Here is a 20,330-nt window from a genome sequence, read left to right on the forward strand (position 1 = left end):
GAACCAGCTTTGCTGATTTGAAGAACCAGTTGCACCCACAGTTACTTCCCTCCTAACGACCAGCCGCCAGCGTCCCCGTGCCACCTACAGTCCCTGCAAGGATGGATCCAGAGAGGGGGTGCAGGGGTGAATGTTGATAACATGCGAGCGTTATGTCTGACACAGTTCTTGAATTTCCGAGAAAATGTTTCCTTATGAAGAAAAAATAAGTAAGCATATATTTTAATCATCAAACAAAAGTAAGTCTTCTTTTTTACAGATATCGCGATTTGGCAATATTAAAAGTTACACATCGATGTATCGTGGTCCATTTGAAGTATCGTATCGGGATATACGACAAAGGAAAACTCTGTATTGATTCACTATATCGGCGGCCCATGGATCGATGCATTGATGTGTATCGATGAATCGTCACACCACTATGATTTATAGGATGACTATGATGATTAAAATGCTGGACTTGACGGAAACATTAGAAAACAGCTCTATCCATCTAAGGAACAATTGGGTAGCCTAGTGGTTGAAGCGTTCGCTAGACATACTCACGACCCGGGTTCGATACTCCACATACAATGTGAGAAACCCATTACTGGTGTCCCCCGCCATGATACTACTGGTATATTGCTAAACCGGAATCAAACCATACTCACTCACTCACTCACTTACTCAAAATATTTGATAATTTCCAAACAGTTGCAAAAACATTGGTAAAACGTAAGAGTATGCACGCATTTGCAGAAAATATATCGAGAAACACGTTAACACAATTTTTTACGGTAATTTGTCTTTGCTTACCGCTTTTCCAATAATGCTGTTACAACAAAACATTATATCTAAGTGTCTTGAATACTATGGGCGGTGGGGTAGCCTAGTGGTTAAAGCGTCCGCTCGTCACGCTGAAGGCCCGGGTTCGATTCCCCACATGGGTACAATGTGTGAAGCCCATTTCTGATGTCCCTGCCGTGATATTGCTGGAATATTGCTAAGAGCGGCGTAAAACCATACTCACTCACTCTTGAATACTATCTCCATAGCACTTTTGTAATAACCATAGATTGTACTATATGACTGCACACATATCATGTGGTGACGGCGACAAGGCTGTACCTTCCTAGCACGTTTGTTGACCCTTCATATTAGGACCGGGTTATGTTGTATGTGTAACATACCCTTGTTGTCTTTGTAATATAAACTCAAGGACATCTCGATTTGACTCACGTTTGCTGAATAATAATGGACCAGTGTTTATATACGTGTCCCGTTCCCACGTATACCCATGACCTCACACTGGATACCAATACTCAGCAACCCAAATAACGCAACACTTCATAGTATACCTAAAGTCTACCTCATTTTTAAGTAGGAATAAATTATTATAACCGTTTCGTAGGGTGGTATAGATTTGACGAGGCAACATAGATATCAATTGTCAATACGATTTGGGGCAAATAAGAATATATAGCAGACAAACATGATTAAGTCGACAGCATTCTTTTGCAGATGAATTTTATTCAGACAGTTTGTAGTTGGACCGTGCTGAGGGTTGGTATTCTGGCTGGAAGGCATTGGATTGAATGAATGAATGATAACTGATTTGTATAGCGCATGGTTTCCAGATTAAATATGATTCCTCAACGGCGCTTGTTGAAGTGAGCGGACAGATCTCCAGATGGGTCACGAAAGAGTCTTTTGATGGACAATTTCTGATTTCCAGTGGTAGAGCTTTTCAAAGGTTTTGGAGCTGCAAATCATACAGCCCCTTGACCCATCTTGGTTTTAGTTTAAGTTTATCATCGGCTGATCTTAAATCTCTTGTTGGTTTGTAGCGATGTCACATGTCCCTAATATAAACTGGGCAGTTTTCATCATTTAGTGCTGAATACGTGATAGAAAGAGTCTTGAAAGTGATGCGGTGCTCTACGGGTCACCAGTGGAGAGATTTCAGGACAGGGTTATATGGTCAGTTCTCTTGGTACAGTACTCTTCAAAAAAAGAAACTTGACATAGAAAAAATTGAATTTTAGGAAAATATTTGACACAAATCAATCCATGCTAAATCCCAACATGTGGGGGAATGGTTGCCGACGACAAAACGTTTGTAATAAGAAACGTTGAACAAAAACGTGACCTTACACTCCCGTCTATAGTTTATCGCTGAAACGCACCCTACATGAAATGCACGTGCATCATGAAGTTGTGTATCACCCTGAGCTGAAGCCTATGACTGTAGGCTTTAAAAAGCCACAATGGTACTCCACATGCATTGTTTTAAGCCACTATAGACGACAAGAGTATGAAAAGACTGACAGAAGGTCAACGACACAACGACAGACCATCTCAAACCTATGGACAGACCCAGGTCAGGTCGACCTAGAGCTACCACCGCCACCCTGGATCGCTATATCCGACCAGACAGTGCGCAATTGGCTATGGGAAGCAAGACTTTTTGTCAGAAGACCAGTTCAACGTCACGTCGTTCCCTTCATCAACGTCAACGGTTGATCTTTGGAGCATGACAATGTTCGACCTCACGTTGCACGTGTTTGACAGGACCAGCAAAACAATGTTCAGGTGTTACCTTGGCCTTCTCGATCACCGGATTTGTCCACCATTGAACATCTATTAGCCCAGCGGATAAGTGATCAAATTGTGCACTTTGTGTTACAAGCATGAAACTTGGCATGATTGTAGCTTATACTATTCTAACTGAATAAAGATCGAGAGGCCTCGCAGATTTTTTATATTTTCCATAATTTGGGGGGAAAAAGTGAAAAAATATAATTTTTTATACTATTTTCGTCATAACCTTTTACAAAATTCTCCAATTCTCATAAGTCATATATCAAATTGTAGGAAATCCATAGCTGGTCATTTTCCATCTATACATGTCTTTTTATCTTTAACGGTTAGGTCTACGGAAGTCAATTTATATCATGACTACCCGAAAATGCAAAATGGTGTGCGAAAATTGGCGGCCATTTTTCAAAATGGCCGCCAATTTTCGCACACCATTTTGCAAAATGGCCGCCATATAGAGTACATCAGTAAAATAAGTATGACATCATCCCATGATCTAAAATATTTTTATCATTTCTTTGCAAATTCAATACGAGAAGCCTCATAGATTGTTGTAATTTTTTATATTTGGGGGGAAAAGTGGGGAAAAAATTGAATTTTCCAAAAAATGTTCCTTTAACTCAATTTTAAATCCTCATAAATTATCTATCTAGAATATTGTGAGAACAGACGAAAGTTTATTTTAAGGAATATATCATTAGATTTACTTACATGTATAATGTATGAGCTTGGTTGGCTATAGAACACCTATAAAAACATATCAAAATCAACACAACATCAATGTCAAAGTAGCTATCTCATCACTCTATGGAATGTTACTCAATCATGTGTAATTGTATCTAGCTTGACTGAATGAGAAAAGTGCATAGCACTTGAGAGATGCTTTAACGCACTTGGACCGGTTTGAACATTTTATACACATGCATTTCAGCAATTCCCGGCAGCTCTTTCATGCCTTCGTGAGAGTTGTCCATAGTTACTAGTATGTTGGATCAAAGTTGATTCTGTTGGGGGAATGACTCTGTTGGGGAATGATTCTGTTGGGGGAATATTGTCCAGTGTTCTCCCCTATGTGGCAAACAAATGTTTTCTTGCTCATTCACTTTCATGAGGTTGCTTGCACTGTCATACAGCAGTACAACAACTCTCTCATGCTGATTAATTTTGTGCATTAGGATTTCAAGTGGTGGACAAGCGAGGGAAATAAAGGTGCCTGTAAGTTCAGGAAAAGTATTCCATGTATTCCGCGAGGCCTTCTTTTCAATTCCACCAAAGGATGACATACTGTCATGGCCTGTGAAGCTGTGAAACACTGAGAACGCTTGATGCAGCAATGGCCAACACAACCACATCTGTGTCAACAATACGGATGTAGAACTTCTTCCATGAAGACAAGATACACACAGACGAGTCAAGGGATGGAAACCTGGATGAGTTTGTCAGACACGAAAATCAGTCTTGCTATCCAACTATATCTCATCAAGGTTCTCTACGTCCATGCGCAAAATCAGTTCTTCACAATTGCTTTGAAGAAAATTTCACCACCAACTGACTCAACACCAAATGTTGACGTATCAATCCTTGATGGATCTGCAGTAATAAACATGCTAAAACCAGCAGCTCCAATAGCATTTGATGAATATGCTGATAATGTGTTCTTGAAGTACTTGCAGTCTCTTCTGGACACTAATCAGAGAGTGGATATTGTCTGGGACGAATACAAAACGGACAGCGTAAAAATCCAGTGTAAGAACAAAAAGAGGAAGTGGAAAAAGGCGACGAGTGGAAGCCAGTTCTGAGGAACTGGCAAGAATTCCCGAGGTGTGATACCAGCAAGAAATATCTTTTTGCTTTCCTTGTACAGAAAATAGCCTTGATAGAATCAAGCAAGTCATCAGCCCTATTGGCGAATATGTGGTGTCCAATCAACCAAAAGACCTTTTGGAATTGGCACCCTGTAACTATGAAGAGATAAAAAGATAAAAGAAAGTTGCTTCACTGATGCTTCACATAAAGGATGGAAGAAATTTTACAGCCGTACTGTTGACACTGATGCGATTGTGTTGGCCATAGCTGCAACAGGCATTCTCGATCTTGGAGAAGTATGGGTGGGGTTTGGTACCGGAAAACTCTTCCGCTATATTGTAATTCATGAACTTGCATCAGGTCTGGGTCCTGAGAAAAGTAGATCCCTTCCAATGTTTCACAGCTTCACATTCTGTGACATTGTGTTATCCTTTGATATGAAAAGACCTCGTGGAATGCATGGATTGCTTTTCCTGAACTTACAGGCACCTCTATTTCCCTCACCTGTCCACCACTTGAAATCACTAATCACTAATGCTGATTCATCAGCTTGAGAGATTTGTTGTACTTCTGTATGACAGAGCAAGCAACCTCATGAAAGTGAATGAAGCAAGAAAGCATTTGTTCACCACGATGGGGAGAACTTTGGAAAATATTCCCCCCCAACAGAATCAGCTTTGATCCAACATATAAAGAGAGCTGTGAATCAGGGGAGTTATGTTTCAGAGCAATCCCTGATGAAATCACAGGAGTTACCAAGCCCTCTGTATAGGGTTGGCAATAACTCTAGGGGAGAGCTTTGACCTGTATGGACAACTCTTCTGTTGGCATGAAAGGGCTGCCAGGAATTGCTGAAATTCATGTGTATAAAATGTTCAAACTGGTCCAAGTGTTTAAAAGCAGCTCTTAAGTGCACTGCACTTTTCTGATCCAGTCAAGCTAGATACAATTACACATGATTGAGTAACCTTCCATAGATTAATGAGATAGCTACTTTGACATTGATGTTGAAATGAAATATGTTTGCGTTGATTTTGATAAGTTTTCATAGGTGATCTATAGCCAATCAAGCTCATACATTATAAATGTAAGTAAATCTAATGATATATTCCTTAAAATAAACTTTCGTCTGTTCTCACAATATTCTAGTTAGATAATTTATGAGGATTTAAAATTGAGTTGAGTGGAATTGATAGGAACATTTTTTGGAAAATTCAATTTTTTCCCCACTTTTTCCCCCCAAATATAAAAAATTACAACAATCTGTGAGGCTTCTCGTATTGAATTTGCAAAGAAATGATAAAAATATTTTAGATCATGGGATGATCTCATACTTATTTTACTGATGTACTCTATATGGCGGCCATTTTGCAAAATGGTGTGCGAAAATTGGCGGCCATTTTGAAAAAAATGGCCGCCAATTTTCGCATTTTCGGGTAGTCATGATATAAATTGACTTCCGTAGACCTAACCGTTAAAGATAAAAAGACATGTATAGATGGAAAATGACCAGCTATGGATTTCCTACAATTTGATATATGACTTATGAGAATTGGAGAATTTTGTAAAAAGTTATGACGAAAATAGTATAAAAAATTATATTTTTTCACTTTTTTCCCCCAAATTATGGAAAATATAAAAAATCTGCGAGGCCTCTCGATCTTTATTCAGTTAGAATGGTATAAGCTACAATCATACCAAGTTTCATGCTTGTAACACAAAGTGCACAATTCAGTGAAAAAAGTGCACTTATCCGCTGGGCTATATGGGGTACTCTTGATCAACGCTTGCGCTAGTGTAATCCGCAACCTGAGACACTTCAAGAACTGCACACAGCACTTCAGCAAAAGTATCAAAACATTCCTCAGGACAGCATTCGCATCTTTCTTTGTTCACCGCTGCCAAACTGGTGGTCACACCAGATACTGACATTTTACTCTGACCAAGTGGCTTTAATAGCCCTCTGTGGTTTTACCAAACACTCTCTGGATAATCGTGTTTTGGAAATTTGTAAAGTGATGATTTTACTGTAACTGAGCAATGATGTCATGTTTGAATCAGTTATATCCACTCAGTAAGTAAACTCCAAAACAGCATGTCAAGTTTCTTTTTTTCAGGAGTATATAAATATACGGTGTTTTGACTGTTTGTCCGTTGATAGTAAACGGATAGTATTCAGACAGTGTGTCGGTGGACTGGGCCTACGGATGGTGTTCAGACGAAATGTCTCTGAGTTGTGTAAATGGATGGTGTTAGGAGAGTTTGTAAACAGATTGCATAAATGGGATGTATTTAAGTCGGACTGTTAATTGATAGCAGTCGTTCTGATTATAAATAGATTATATTTAGACAGTGTAAATATGAAGTGAATATTTGGATAATATGTAAACAGGGTATGTATGGGGTGCTTACTTGGATAATATTTAGACAGAGTAAATATGGGGTGTTTATTTGGACAATTTATAGACAGGGTAGATATGGTTGGTTGGTTTGTTGTTTAACGCCGCACTCAGCAATATTCCAGCTTTATGGCAGCGATCTGTAAATAATCGAGTCTGGACCAGAGAATCCAGCATCGATCTACACAGTTTGTATACGATGACATGTGTCAACCAAGTCAGCGAGCCTAACCACCCGATCCCGTTAGTCACCTCTTACGACAAGCATGGGTTGTTGAAGACCAATTTTAACCGCGGTCTTCACGAATTTGTATTCAAGGACAATGTCGGTTAGCTTGTAGATGTGTTGTGCACACGGATAGTGTGTTCACAGTACGTAGAGGGAGCATATTAAGCCTCATGTCGCAATGGTCGAACGCCAAGGGAATGTTGTGCTGTCTAAATAGTTGAAGATTGATGAACTGGTGACCCAGTCATGGGCATCATATACTATCCCAAAAAAGAATTTGTATCTTTAAAAATTTATTAATTACCAACTGTGTTCAAACACTCGTCAAAATATGTAACAAAAGTGTTGATAACATGATTTTACACTATTGCACAAGTGAAAAATCGACTTTACCTGAAAATAATGATCTTGATGATATTTCCTTAAAATTAAAAAAGCATCGCAACAACAGAAATCACCTTCCGGTTCAAATTGTGCAGTAAAGAGCACGCACTGTCTGGCTATAAAAATCCAGATTACTTTCGGAAATCGACATTGGTTTTGAAGGAGTTTCAAGGTCAAATCACTACGCCACGTCTTGACGCTGCGACACGGAACATCGCCATTGAAAGAATGCACGCTGGAGATTACCAATTTTCTGTTGCCAGGCGTCTGAATGTTATTCTGAGCACGATAACAAAGTTTGTAGCTCGCTACAACCAAACAGGTATAACAAATGACCATCCCCGTACAGGCAGACCTCGAGTCACCACTGCATCCCAAGATCGGTACATCCGGGCACTACATTTGCGTGATCGTACTGCCACGGGTGAGAGCACAGCAGCCAGGGTGCCTGGACTTCGGAGGATACCTGCTCAATCTGTACGGAACAGGTTGAGAGAGATTGGACTGAGAGCCAGGAGACCCGACGTCGGACCATGCTACGTGGTCACCATTGTGCTCAACGTCTCCGTTGTCAAAAATTATCCACTTGGTTGTATAGACGTTACCTTCTTCTAAACTGATGTAAAAATTCATGTACTAAAGTTTATTTGTGGACGAGTTATACGTGTTTGAAACAGATTTCTGGGTTATGCGTTTCTTTTTTTGAATAGTATAGTTTCGAGATCCACCATTAAAGTAATTAATGACGTAAATACAACCTAGTAAACATTTTCCGTCACCTTTCCTATATATAGTGATGATACAAGATTTTCCAGTAGGTGTGACCTCATCATACCATATCGATGACACAAACGGAAGCAAAGACATGTCAAGTGTTCGCCTAAACAAAACACATATGGTAAAATTAAAAATAGAGTATTGCAAAGAACATAATTTTGGTGACCGATCCGACAAACTTAAAAATATCATTCGCTTTGAATTTGTCATTCGGAGCAGAAACAGCTCAGCAAGAAGACAAAGCACAATTCGTGTCCATATGGATGCCTCCTTCTTGCCTCAAACATGCACACACTTAATAATAATAATTGTGTATATTTCAGATTATGCCAACCACCCTTGTATACGTGAGTGTGAGGAGGGAGCGGCCCCGATGACCTGTGTCTATAACTTCACAGTGGAATACTACTTCGTCTTGACCAAAGCCTGCTATGATTGCCCGTACAACGTCACTGACTGCTACCGGCCGCACTGTGTTGCTGCTGACGGCGTCGGTAGGGCGATCATCACCACAAACAGGATGCTACCAGGACCTGCCGTACAGGTAAGGGATGAGGATCTGGCAACTAAATCATATTTTGTTTTGTTTGTTGTTATAACGACGCATTCAGCAATATTCCACCTATATGGCGGCGGTCTCTAAATAAATCAAGTCTGGATCAGTGATCAACAGCAAGAGCATCGATCAGCGCTATTGGGTTACGATGACTTGATCTCGTTGGTCGCCTTTTACGACATACATGGGTTGATGAAGACCAATTACCTCCGTTGACACATGTCATCGTATCCTACCTGTGTAGATCGATGCTCATACTGTTGACCACTGGATTGTCTGGTCCAGACTCGATTATTTACAGACCGCCGTCATAAAGCTGGAATATTGCTGAGTGCGGCACAAAGCAACAAACCAGTCAAACAGACAAATGAGCACCTCTCCACAATCTATCACTGTTGCATGCTCATGGGATATTGTGGATATTGTGTAAATAGTTTGGACAGAAATATAGTTTTAATCCTTGACTCTATGAATATCAAATGAAGTATAATGCTTATTTTTTCAAGGTGAATATGTTTCGTTTAAAAGACAGAATCAAAAACATGCTTTGTGGTTCAAACATGTAGGACAATATGTTTATACAATGAAATGCCTGGTTATGTCGAAGTAAAAGCTGGGTTCCTGCGAATTCGGATAACTCGGATAACTCAAAGTGGTTACGTAGGTCCCTCCAAACTTCGACACTCTCCAAAACCACGACGGCATGGTCCGACGACGCGAAAAAGTCCGCAAATCTGACGATATAGGCCGTGGGCCAAACCCCAACATTGTGTCAAAGTGCTTCAACATATCTGGTGAATACAAAGTTAGGGTTTTATAATTAAGTTTCTTATTTATAAAGCCTACTATTTCTTGTTAAATCACTTGCATATTAAGTATTTAGAAGCCTTAGATTGGAAAAGTCTAAAGCAGTGAATCACCATGGATGCAAGGTAATTTTGACCAATCAGAATACAGGAAGCAGATGGTTGTGCGGTACTTCAACATGGCCGCGGCCATGGCTGTGGAATGTTTATGTCACATAACTGACAATAAATCTGTGATTTACGTCCATTTGCGGATATAACATGGGCACATGTGAGTGTTTCATGTATAGTGAAAAATATGATAAATATGAAATTTATTTGTGTCATTCATATCAATTATATTGAAGTAATCAATTAAATCAGTTGCATAGTTGAATGTAATGTATGATATTGTTTGTGTCAGAGATATATATGACATTTGTTATGTTTGTGATTGCACTTTCTTGGTAAAGTACAGATTCCAGTATTTTTCCTCAGACTCTGAGGGTGTAGGTTCGAATCCCGAATGGGACTCAACCCAAGGGACCACGTTCTAAATGGCAGTGTGTAATCGCAGAGATTTAATTTGTTTCTTGGACAGTACTCTTTTTGAATTTTTCATTTTCATGACCGGTCGTGTAATGATCAACACCCTGAAAAAAAAGTTTAATTGGTGAAATTTTTAATTCAAGAAATTGGAATTTTAACAAATATTGTCTAGTTATGAAATTATGAAAATATTTCTGATGTTTCTACAACATTACTATTGCACAAGTACCATAAAAAGATGTTACGAACATGCCAAGGTCAAGGACGTATAATCAGAATCCTGTCAGGAGGTAGGCGACCCTTCTTTCAAGAGCTGTGAAACATTAATGTGCTACTATTTTTGCAAGAAAAGCTTTGATTCATCTTAACAAGCACATCCTGGGGGTCACTTTGATATAAAGTTCTTGTATTCACCAAGTATTTTGAAGCACTCTCCTATTTCTGGAGGCCCTACAGATTTCGGTCCACGGCCTAATGCATGTTGCTTCCGCTGCCATCGATCTTGAAGTCGCCATGGACTTGGCGTAGATCGAGGCTAATGATCGATCTTCTTTATCTACTGGGCTGTGAGGTAGCCCTGTGGTTAATGTGTTCTCTGTTCACACTGAAAGCACGAGCTCGTCAAACTTCTATAATATCTATAATCGTTGTCAAATGCTGCACTCAGCAATATTCCAGCTATTTGATGGCGGTCTGTAATCAATCGAGTCTGGACCAGACAATCCATTGATCAACAGCACGAGCGTCGATCTACACAGTTGGGATACGATGACGTGTGTCAACCAAGCCAGCGAGCCTGACCACCCGATACTGTTAGTCGCCCCTTAAGACAAGCATGGGTTACTGAAGGCCAATTCTGAAACGGATCTTCACGGGTACTTGTCAAACTACTCCACATGGATTATATGACTGACAGGTACATTAAGTTGGTGTTGTCTATGTCACGCACAAGACATTCTATATTCACTTATTTCAGTTTTTAGTGATTCAACATGTAAAGTCTACATTAGCTCGTGTTGAGAATAGCATTAAACCTGAGAAAACACAAATGCGATCCTTTCAATGGTTACAAAGAGCCGACAGACCTCCGATATGAATATTGCAACAGCTGCTGCGGTTTCGAGAGACACGCGTTCGTTGCACCGGTTGATAACGGACCATAAACCCTTCACGGGCGGTCTGTGGCGCAGTGCAGAACGTGTTCCCGCATCACGCTGCAGTCCCGGGTTGAATCCCCGCTATGTGTGAAGTCGATTTTTGGTGCCCTGAGAGATGTTACTAGATTATTGCTCAAGTTGTCTAAAACCTGAGTCATTCATTGAACACACTCACAGATATATGCACGCACACACTCACGCACGCACGCACACTCCCTCCCTCACTCACTCACAAATACATACATACATACATACATACATACATACATACATACATACATACATACATACATACACACAGGGGCTTGTAACGCTAAAAACTGCCATCAAGGTATATACTGTCACTGACGGGGTCTTGGTACTATATAAAAGGATCCTTGTCTTGTGTCCCCCGCCTTATTGTTGTTAGAATATTGCTAAAAGCGGCGTAAAATTATCTCACTCACTAATTCAGTGCAGAATGAATCTCCCACACGCCACAATCCGATCACCAAATACAGCTAAAAGCGGGGTCAAATATAACCAGCTCAGGTCCCATGTCTCTCTCCATGAGGTTGAATTTCCTTCTCCAGGTCTCCATCATTAGAGGTGATCATTTAGTGATGGACTTATCATTCATCTATGTATTAGACGCATCCATATGCAACACCTTTACCTGCAAACTAATTGGCGCTTTCTGATTCACACAAATATTACATTCCTGCACATTGTCTAAAGTTACTGCATTGACCTATATCATGTCATGAACATCTGTTATTTACAGCATACCATAGAAGAAAAGAGGATTCCATACATAATATATAAAATAATGGAGACATAAAATATTTATAGCAAAATATCATATGAAATATGATAACAGACCTCACACAGACAATGACATCGAGTTCTATATTCAAATATGTAGCGCACACTCTGTTGGCTGTGTTCACGTCAACCATTTCTCTTTCCTCAAGGTTTGTCAGGACGACATGATCGTTGTCAACGTGCACAACAAGATGGAGGGTGCCGAGGGGGTGACCATCCACTGGCATGGCGTCTTCCAGAAGGGTTATCAACATCATGACGGAGTCAGCATGGTCACCCAGTGTCCGATAACAGCCCACTCCACGTTCCAGTACAGGTGCGTGGTATTGTACACAAGATGAGTATTCGTCAAGTTCCCTTTGGATTGACCCCTGTCTTATTGTACAGTGAGAACTGGCTACGAGCTCCGTAGCCGATTCGTTGTTACGTAGTGTAATATACATGGTGTAGCTTTTGTTTCATTGTTGTTAATTACCCAGCAATATTCAAATAATATGCAGGTGGTCTGTGAATAATGGAGTCTGGGCTAGACAATCCAGTGATTGACATCATGAACATCAAGCTTAGTAACTGGTGTAAGGCATGCATGAACTGAGTCAACGACCCCAACCAACCGACCGTTAGTCGCCTCTTACGATAAGAATGTGTTACTGAAGGATCTTCACGGGTCAGATTCTGCAGTCACGTGCAACCTTCAGCTATGTGTCAGTGTATAGTGTTACCTCACTCCAAGTTCAAGTATAGGTCTGTTGTAGCGTTGTAGATAATATATAGAGAACACTTCACGTTAGATACCACAGGAGGTTTTCTCGTTTGCGTAAAATTGTTAATTAAAATGATCTTTTCAATAAAATATCATCGAACTTAATAACAGCTAAAACGTTATTTGATCAAATCAGTGCGCCGGAACATCGTTCATTCACGACGGACGTGTGTGTAGTGACGGGTGACGATGTAGTGCTGACAAACTTTGGCCAAAACCTGTCAATCTTTGGGAAAGTCAACGGTTAAAAGTTGGGAAATCTAGAAGACAACCATCCCACGAATACATCTAGAAAAAGTTTTCTGTCTAGAAACTCAAGAAGTTTGAAGATTAAACAATATTTGTTCTGTGGAAGGCGTGTTACACACAGGCGCGTCATTGGTCGCAGTAAGGTACAGCAGTTCCAAGAAGGATAACTCTAGTCGGAATCCGAGTCAATATGACAAGAATACGTTTCTTTGGAGCAGATGGTCGACTGACAAAGGAGTCATTCGAGATGTTGAAGTGGAATACACCACCATAAAATGGACCTGAGAATAGTGTATGTACAGAATGAAGATTTACTGCATGCGACAAGACTGTGACGTCATGGTGGCCGTCTGAGGCTGAGGATGAGTGGGCAGAGTGGTGGAGTTACAAGGGTTTGACAACAATTTATTGATGGACTGATGTTGTTTCTCCTAAAATTGAAGAGTAACTGTTTATTGATTGAACATTTTGTGCCCGGAATATTGTGCCTGGTTCTATGGCTTGGACGCCGTGGCAGACTCACTTGTCACACTTTCAGGTAACACCTTTAGTCGGTATCTTGCTGCTTCTGTTTCCCCGAATTCAGTTTTAACAGCAAACAGGTTGTAGGAATTCAAGGGCTGTAAAATTCTTATCACTCTTCCTATTAGGTCACCGTCAACTTTAACTATATTGACCTCGATCGGGGTTAGCCTAATGGCGGCCATGTTTGTTTAGAAATGCAAACGATTGTTTTGGGTTGTTTTAATGGTTATTTATTTTAAAAAGACTACTATTTATAGCGCGATTGTATTGCAAAATATTAATGTCTAATAAAAAGACTATTCATATTCTTTCACCTTTATGTTTTCTTTTTTAAATCTCGGAATGTGTGAGTACAGAACGTTCTAATTATCAATGAAACGGTAAAAGTTATCAATGACCTTGGATCATGAAAAGTAGTTCCATCAACCAATCATATTTCTTCTCTGCTTAGCTGACAAATCAACGTTGAGAATCACTTAAAAGCACATGAGCGATTATCACAAAAATAGCCACCTGTGTATCCTAGCCCGTATGGATAATAATAAATTATTGCCAGCGTTTTAAATAAATTACAGCTGTTATTTCTAAATAAATTTTGACATTTTGCATTGACGAAACGAAACCGGTTTAAGAAAGAGGTACAATGTGTGCAGACCATTTGTGGTGTCCCCTGCCGTGATATTGCTTGAATAGTGCTAAAAGCGTCGTAAAACGGTATTTACCCAATCTCCCTCTTAAGAAAAAGGATGCAGAGTAATTGACTTAACAGTTCTTCGTTTGCTTAGAAAAATGATAGGTGAGATACATACAGACTGGGGAATCAGCGAGGAAATGTTTATGACAGTGTAAATACTGTTAGATTTGACCGAAGCTTTCAAGGAGAGCCTGGAATTTAAACCAGATATGATTATCCAATGGAAGCACTTAGTCCGTGGTCAAGCCCGACAGACATTAACCTTGAACGTCACACCTTTTTAGTACAAGTCTATTTTCTGACTAGATCTTCGTTCACCACGTGAGTCAGAACGGTTCATACGTATCATACCATAATATGTATAAATGAACAATAATTCTGAACTACTAATTGTTATTGTTGAATGCATAGTGGCTGACAGAAATTTAAACAAGGGAAACGTATTTGAACAAACTTATTGCTTTTTGTTGCTGTTGTCTTAGCTACTTGAATGTCATCAAGAGATTACAACAGTTAAAACTATGCCAACTGCAACCATTCATCTTTTTGCTGCTAAAGGTTCAAGGCAGGTAACCGTGGAACTCATTTCTGGCACGGTCATGCCGGCGTTCACCGATCAGACGGTCTGTTCGGGGCGCTGATCATCCGGGAACCTCCGTCACGTGACCCGTCCTCCCACCTGTACGACCATGACCTTCCTGAGCACTCCATGATTGTACACGACTGGCTTGTGGAACTGACCATCAACAGGTTCGCCGGCCACCACCACGCCGGTTACGACAACCTACCAGCGTCTATGCTCATCAACGGTGACGTCTTATCTTTGATTAGTCATTACTCTTTAAGCCTGAATCATAGACTGGTGTTTTACGATTTGTGCCACAATCAACATTATTATTATACGCCAGCTTGTTTTGTTTGTTTGGTGTATAACGCCGCATTTAGCAATATTCCAGCTATATGAAGCGGTCTGTAAAACATTGAAACTGGATCTGAAAATCCAGTGATTGACATCATGAACATGAATCTACCCAATTGGAATACGATGACACGTCAACCAAGGCAGCAAATCTGGGTGAGTGAGTGACGTTTTACGCCGCTTTTGCAGTCTAAGTAAACTTAGGCTTTATACTGAGTCTAACAAAAGCTAGTAGAAGGTCGTGTCAGCTAACCTTTGAGCGACCTATGACCGCCCAATCAAACGCGAGACGGCCGAACGGATTTAACCAATCAGACAACGACTACTTGTTAGGGTTCGGCGGGACACACAAAACGGTTTTTGAATTTTCTCTTCCCTGGTCGTTGACACTGACCTATCAACAAACGAAAATCCGCATAAAACACAGATATTTGACCTGCAGTATATACGCTTATGGGTTTCTAATGACATGGTTATATTTTCTCAAGATGACATCCTTGAATATTGACAAAAACATTATTTTCAGCGACTGTTTACTCATTGCGTGTTTCACTCGGCAGCGATCGTGTGGAAAAAAGCATTCGGAATCGTTCGTTTTTTTAGGTAAAGGTTCAAACGGTATGTGCGAATGTTAACTTTCGCGATTTGGTAAGCTGTGTTCTGACTGGTCTGTCCAAAAGGTTATCTGACGCGACCTTCTACAAGGTTTTGTTAGACTCAGTATAGCAGTGTAACGAACAATACTGAGACTATGTTTACTTAGACTGGCCACTTTTGGCAATACTCAGTAATTTCACGGTAGGGTCACCAGAAATGGGATTCACGTATCGTACCCATTAGGGGAATCGAGCCCTAGTTTTCGGCGTGACGAGCGAATGCTTTAACTACCCAACTGCCCCAAGCAAGTCTGACAACAAGATCCCGTTAGTTTGTCTCTTACGACACGTCAGCTTGGTGTGGGAAGAAGATGATGCAGATTGTTGACGCCTTCCACTGCTGAAACACGCCATCATGATGCTGAAAGTCTTCTAATGGCCTGTCTCACACACCTTGAACCACAATGTTGTCCCTTCTGCGCAACACTTTCTGACACGCAAACTTCCCCTAAAACGCAAATTTAGATTCCCATCTCCGAGCTCACTGTGCCTCCTTTCAAATACATGTAGAATTATGTATATATTTCTATCATAGAATGAGTGTGTTTAGTTTTACGCCGCACTCAGCAATATTCCAGCTATATAGCGGCGGTCTGTAAATAATCGAGCCTGGACCAGACAATCCAATGATCAACAACATGAGCATCGATCTGCGCAATTGGGAACCGATGGCATGTGTCAACCAAGTCAGCGAGCCTGACCACCCGATCCCGTTAGTCGCCTCTTACGACACTATCATCTGTTACTGAAGGCCAATAATCTAACCCGGACGTTCACGGGTATATGTTTCTATCAAAGCAACATATTATCAGTAGTAGTAGTAGTAGAGACCACTGACCAAACCCTTCATAAACGGATCGTGGTACTAAATAGGGAAGAATCCCTTAATGATTGCTGTGGGTGGATCCACCTGTGTTTTAATGGATGGGAAAAGGGTGTTGTCAGTTAAAAAAAAAAGCACATGCCTTGTAAAAATCCGGGTTAGAATTGGTCTTCAGCAACCCACGATTTGTTGTAAGAGGCGGCCATTGGGATCGGATGGCCAGGCTCACTGACTTGGTTGACACGTGTCATCGTATCCCGATTTCGTGGATTGATGTTCATGATATAGATCACTGGTTGAGACTCGATTATATACAGACCGCCGCCATATAGCTGAAATGTCGCTGAGTGCGGCGTTAAACAACAAACCAACCATAAATAAGACCAAATCTTGCGGGAATTCCCGATTACACATTGCTCCGAATCAGAATGTATTTGGTGCGAACATGGTGAACTGTGGTTCCTGAGACGATTACGCCACCCGTGTCCTCCAAGGCCATACTGTGTACATCTAACAATTTATGGAGCATAGTATAAACGCACATTAATTCAAGTTATTTGTCATTTGTGTTTTTTATCATATTTTGTCCGTTTTGAAAACTTATTTTGTTTCTTTTTACGACACATTGCTGTAAAATAAGAAAAGGTGAATGGTGAAGGAGCAAGCATACACTCCGAAACGTCGTGTAATTCACAATAAAGAAGTTGACATCCATTAATCTTGCTTTTCTTATGCATTCCATTTCTAAATGCCCTTCAAAGATTTGTTGTAAAGTGTTTATAGATTTAACTTGTTTCACACTTACAAGGATACGTCTTGCCCCATTTACACATTTGTTGAGGCAAAACCCACAAAATGTTCCAGAAGAATTGTCATTTGATCCACGTGTATATGCTTGTTTCCAGGTCGGGGAGCGTTCCGTGAGTTCCAGAGCTCGGACACCAACGAGACCATCTACACCCCATATTCTGTGTTCCATGTCAAGAAGGACCAGAAGTACCGCTTCCGGGTCATCAGTAACGGCATCATGAACTGCCCCATCCAGGTCTCCGTGGACAACCACGACATCATCATGATCGCCACCGATGGTGTGCCACACGAACCTGTCGTTGTCAGCTCCTTCAACATCTTCGCTGGAGAGAGGTACCAAGTTGTGTTATTGAAAGCAGAAGTGTCAAGTGTCGCATAAATAATCACTGACAGTGTGAGTTTGCTTTTACGCCGCTTTTAGCAATATTCCAGCAATATCACGGCGGGTGACATCAGAAATGATCTTCATACATTGTACCCATGTGGGGAATCGAACTCGGGTCTTCGGCATGACGAGCGAACGCTATATAAACAAGGCTACCCCACGCCCCCAATAAATAATTATAACAAACAACAACAACAATAATATTTATAAGGGCAAGAAAATATAACAACAACATATTTATAAGTCCCTGTGGTGGGAATTGATAGGGAATATTCTTTCCTTGCCTGTGTTACCCATGAATGAAGAGCAGAATATTCGCGAATAGCTCCAGCGACTAAGCTGTAAATGCGGCATGAGGCAGGTGAGCTAACTATTAACTATCCTCATTCACCCCCAGTTCCTACAGCAGCAAACCCGAAGTTGCAAATGAACGTTCGCATTGTTCTTCTGAAATAACCCTGATGCACTTGTCGTTAACAACTTCGGTAAAACATTTCTTGATATGTGCTCTGTTTTTAACATTCATATACTTAATGGTCGATGTGGAAGTGACAGAGAAGTTGGAGACTTTACTTGTTTAGGTTCAACTGGCACCAGTGTTATTGACTACATAATTCCTTCATCAACAATATTCGGCTATATTCTAGATTTTAGCACACAAACGAGAATTGAATCTGATCATCTTCCCATTACATTAAAACTAAAAACAGTACAACTTGGGCAATCCAACACTTCTACCAAATGTAGGAATAAGTCGTTTAAGTTGATTTGGGATAACGATAAATTAGAACAGTTTAGAGAAAATATTTTGTCAGATAACGTACAAGAATTATTAGATAAATCGATTGATTGTGCTTTCGTTAATATTGATGATAGTATGAGCTATATGACCGAGGCACTTTGTTTGGTCGCCTCTTGCATGAAGAAAACAGTTAGCCCTCCCACAACGACTAATAAATGGTTTGACTCTGAATGTGAAAGATTAAAATCAGACCGATGTAGATAGAGCTCTGAATAAGTTAAGGAAATCGAAAGATAAAGAATCATACGATCAAAATTGCACTAAAAGAAATAAATATAACTCAATTTGTAAGAAAAAACGCCTTAATTATTATAAAGAGAAGCAGAGAAAACCGTATATATATCTAGAAGACCGTATATCTGATTCAAACAAATTTGGTATGAACTCAAACACCTGAATACTAGACATGAAGCTCAAAACAACATCGAAATGAACGACTGGCTAGAACACTTTTACACAATGAAAATGACGATGTAACATGTGATAATTTCGAGATTGAAAACCCATTAGATCCGAATTCAGAGCTTACCGAGGTAATACTTGATTCCCCAATTACTAGAGGTGAAATCTTAGATAGCATTAACCAATTGAAATGTAATAAATCACCAGGAATTGATAAAACAATATATGCATTTTTTAAATACTCAGCAGATCTTATCGTCCCATACTTAGAATTGCTCTTTAATTTGATATTAGAAAATTGTACGTTTCCCAAATGTTAGGCAATTGGCATAATAGTTCCTATCCATAAACAAGATAATATAATAATTCAAATAATTACAGAGGCATAACATGTACACTACTGAGCATATTTAGTAAAACTTTCACTTCTATAATAAATGAAAGACTTGTAAACTGGGGAGACTCAATGGATAAGATCAGCAAAGCGCAAGCTGGCTTCAGACAGGGATATACGACAGTAGATAATATGTTTATACTACAAAGTATTATTCAAAGGTATTTAAACTCTAAAGGGGGGAAATTCTATGCATTATTCAAAAGTACAACGAAAACAACTTTAGCTTCTATTTAATGCCCACGGTCTCAGTGGTAAAATGAGTAAACTTTTATGCAATATGTATGAAAATGTTAAGGCCTGTATTAAAAGTAATCATACGTTTTCAGAAACATTTGACTTGCAACTTGGTGTAAGACAAGGCTGTATACTAAGCCCATTTCTATTTTCCTTTTTCATAAATGAGTTAACACGACAATTCGAAACTAATTGTGTACACGGGATTCAACTCCACCCTGATATGGTTCATATTTTCCTGTTGCTATTTGCAGATGACATTGTTTTGTTCTCAAGCACGAATAATGGCTTACAGAATCAAATTAATGAACTTGAAAGTTACTGCGATAAATGGAAATTAACTGTAAATAGAGAAAAAACGAAAAATGTTCTATTAAAAAATGGCGGCATATTGTCTAAAAAGGAAAACTGGTTAAATAAAGGTATGAAGCTGGAGTGTATTGGCTTTTATAAATATTTGGGACTATATTTCACCAGTGGCCTGTCATGGACGATGCATGTAAAATATGCAGCGTTACAGGGACAAAAAGCATTAATCGGAATTATTAAACAGTTGAGTGTACTTGGTAATATTAACTACTCTTCATTCTTTAAAAACATTTCATGCCAAAGTCAGTCCAATTTTATCATATGGGGCCGAAATTTGGG

The 20,330-nt window shown here is 39.8% G+C and overlaps 1 protein-coding gene and 1 long non-coding RNA gene across 2 annotated transcripts in view; one reads left to right on the forward strand and one right to left on the reverse strand.

The window, feature by feature from the left end:
• The window catches only part of LOC124277028 (laccase-like), a 57,060-nt gene that overhangs the window by 7,094 nt on the left and 29,636 nt on the right, over positions 1-20,330 (forward strand). Inside the window, exons 2-5 of the mRNA XM_046712680.1 lie at positions 8,496-8,716; positions 12,173-12,339; positions 14,813-15,063; positions 17,558-17,795. Of these exons, the coding sequence (XP_046568636.1) occupies positions 8,496-8,716; positions 12,173-12,339; positions 14,813-15,063; positions 17,558-17,795 (877 nt within the window). The remainder of the gene's footprint in view (positions 1-8,495; positions 8,717-12,172; positions 12,340-14,812; positions 15,064-17,557; positions 17,796-20,330) is intronic.
• On the reverse strand, positions 11,054-18,690 carry LOC124277029. The gene is made up of 3 exons (XR_006898721.1): positions 18,586-18,690; positions 18,455-18,464; positions 11,054-11,063 (listed from the first exon to the last, which is right to left on the reverse strand). It is a non-coding gene; the product is annotated as an uncharacterized LOC124277029 (long non-coding RNA).

The sequence above is a fragment of the Haliotis rubra genome, unplaced genomic scaffold (genome assembly GCF_003918875.1).
Source record: "Haliotis rubra isolate DU_JTF1 unplaced genomic scaffold, ASM391887v1 Scf217, whole genome shotgun sequence".
In the NCBI taxonomy this organism is placed as follows: Eukaryota; Metazoa; Mollusca; class Gastropoda; order Lepetellida; family Haliotidae; genus Haliotis; species Haliotis rubra.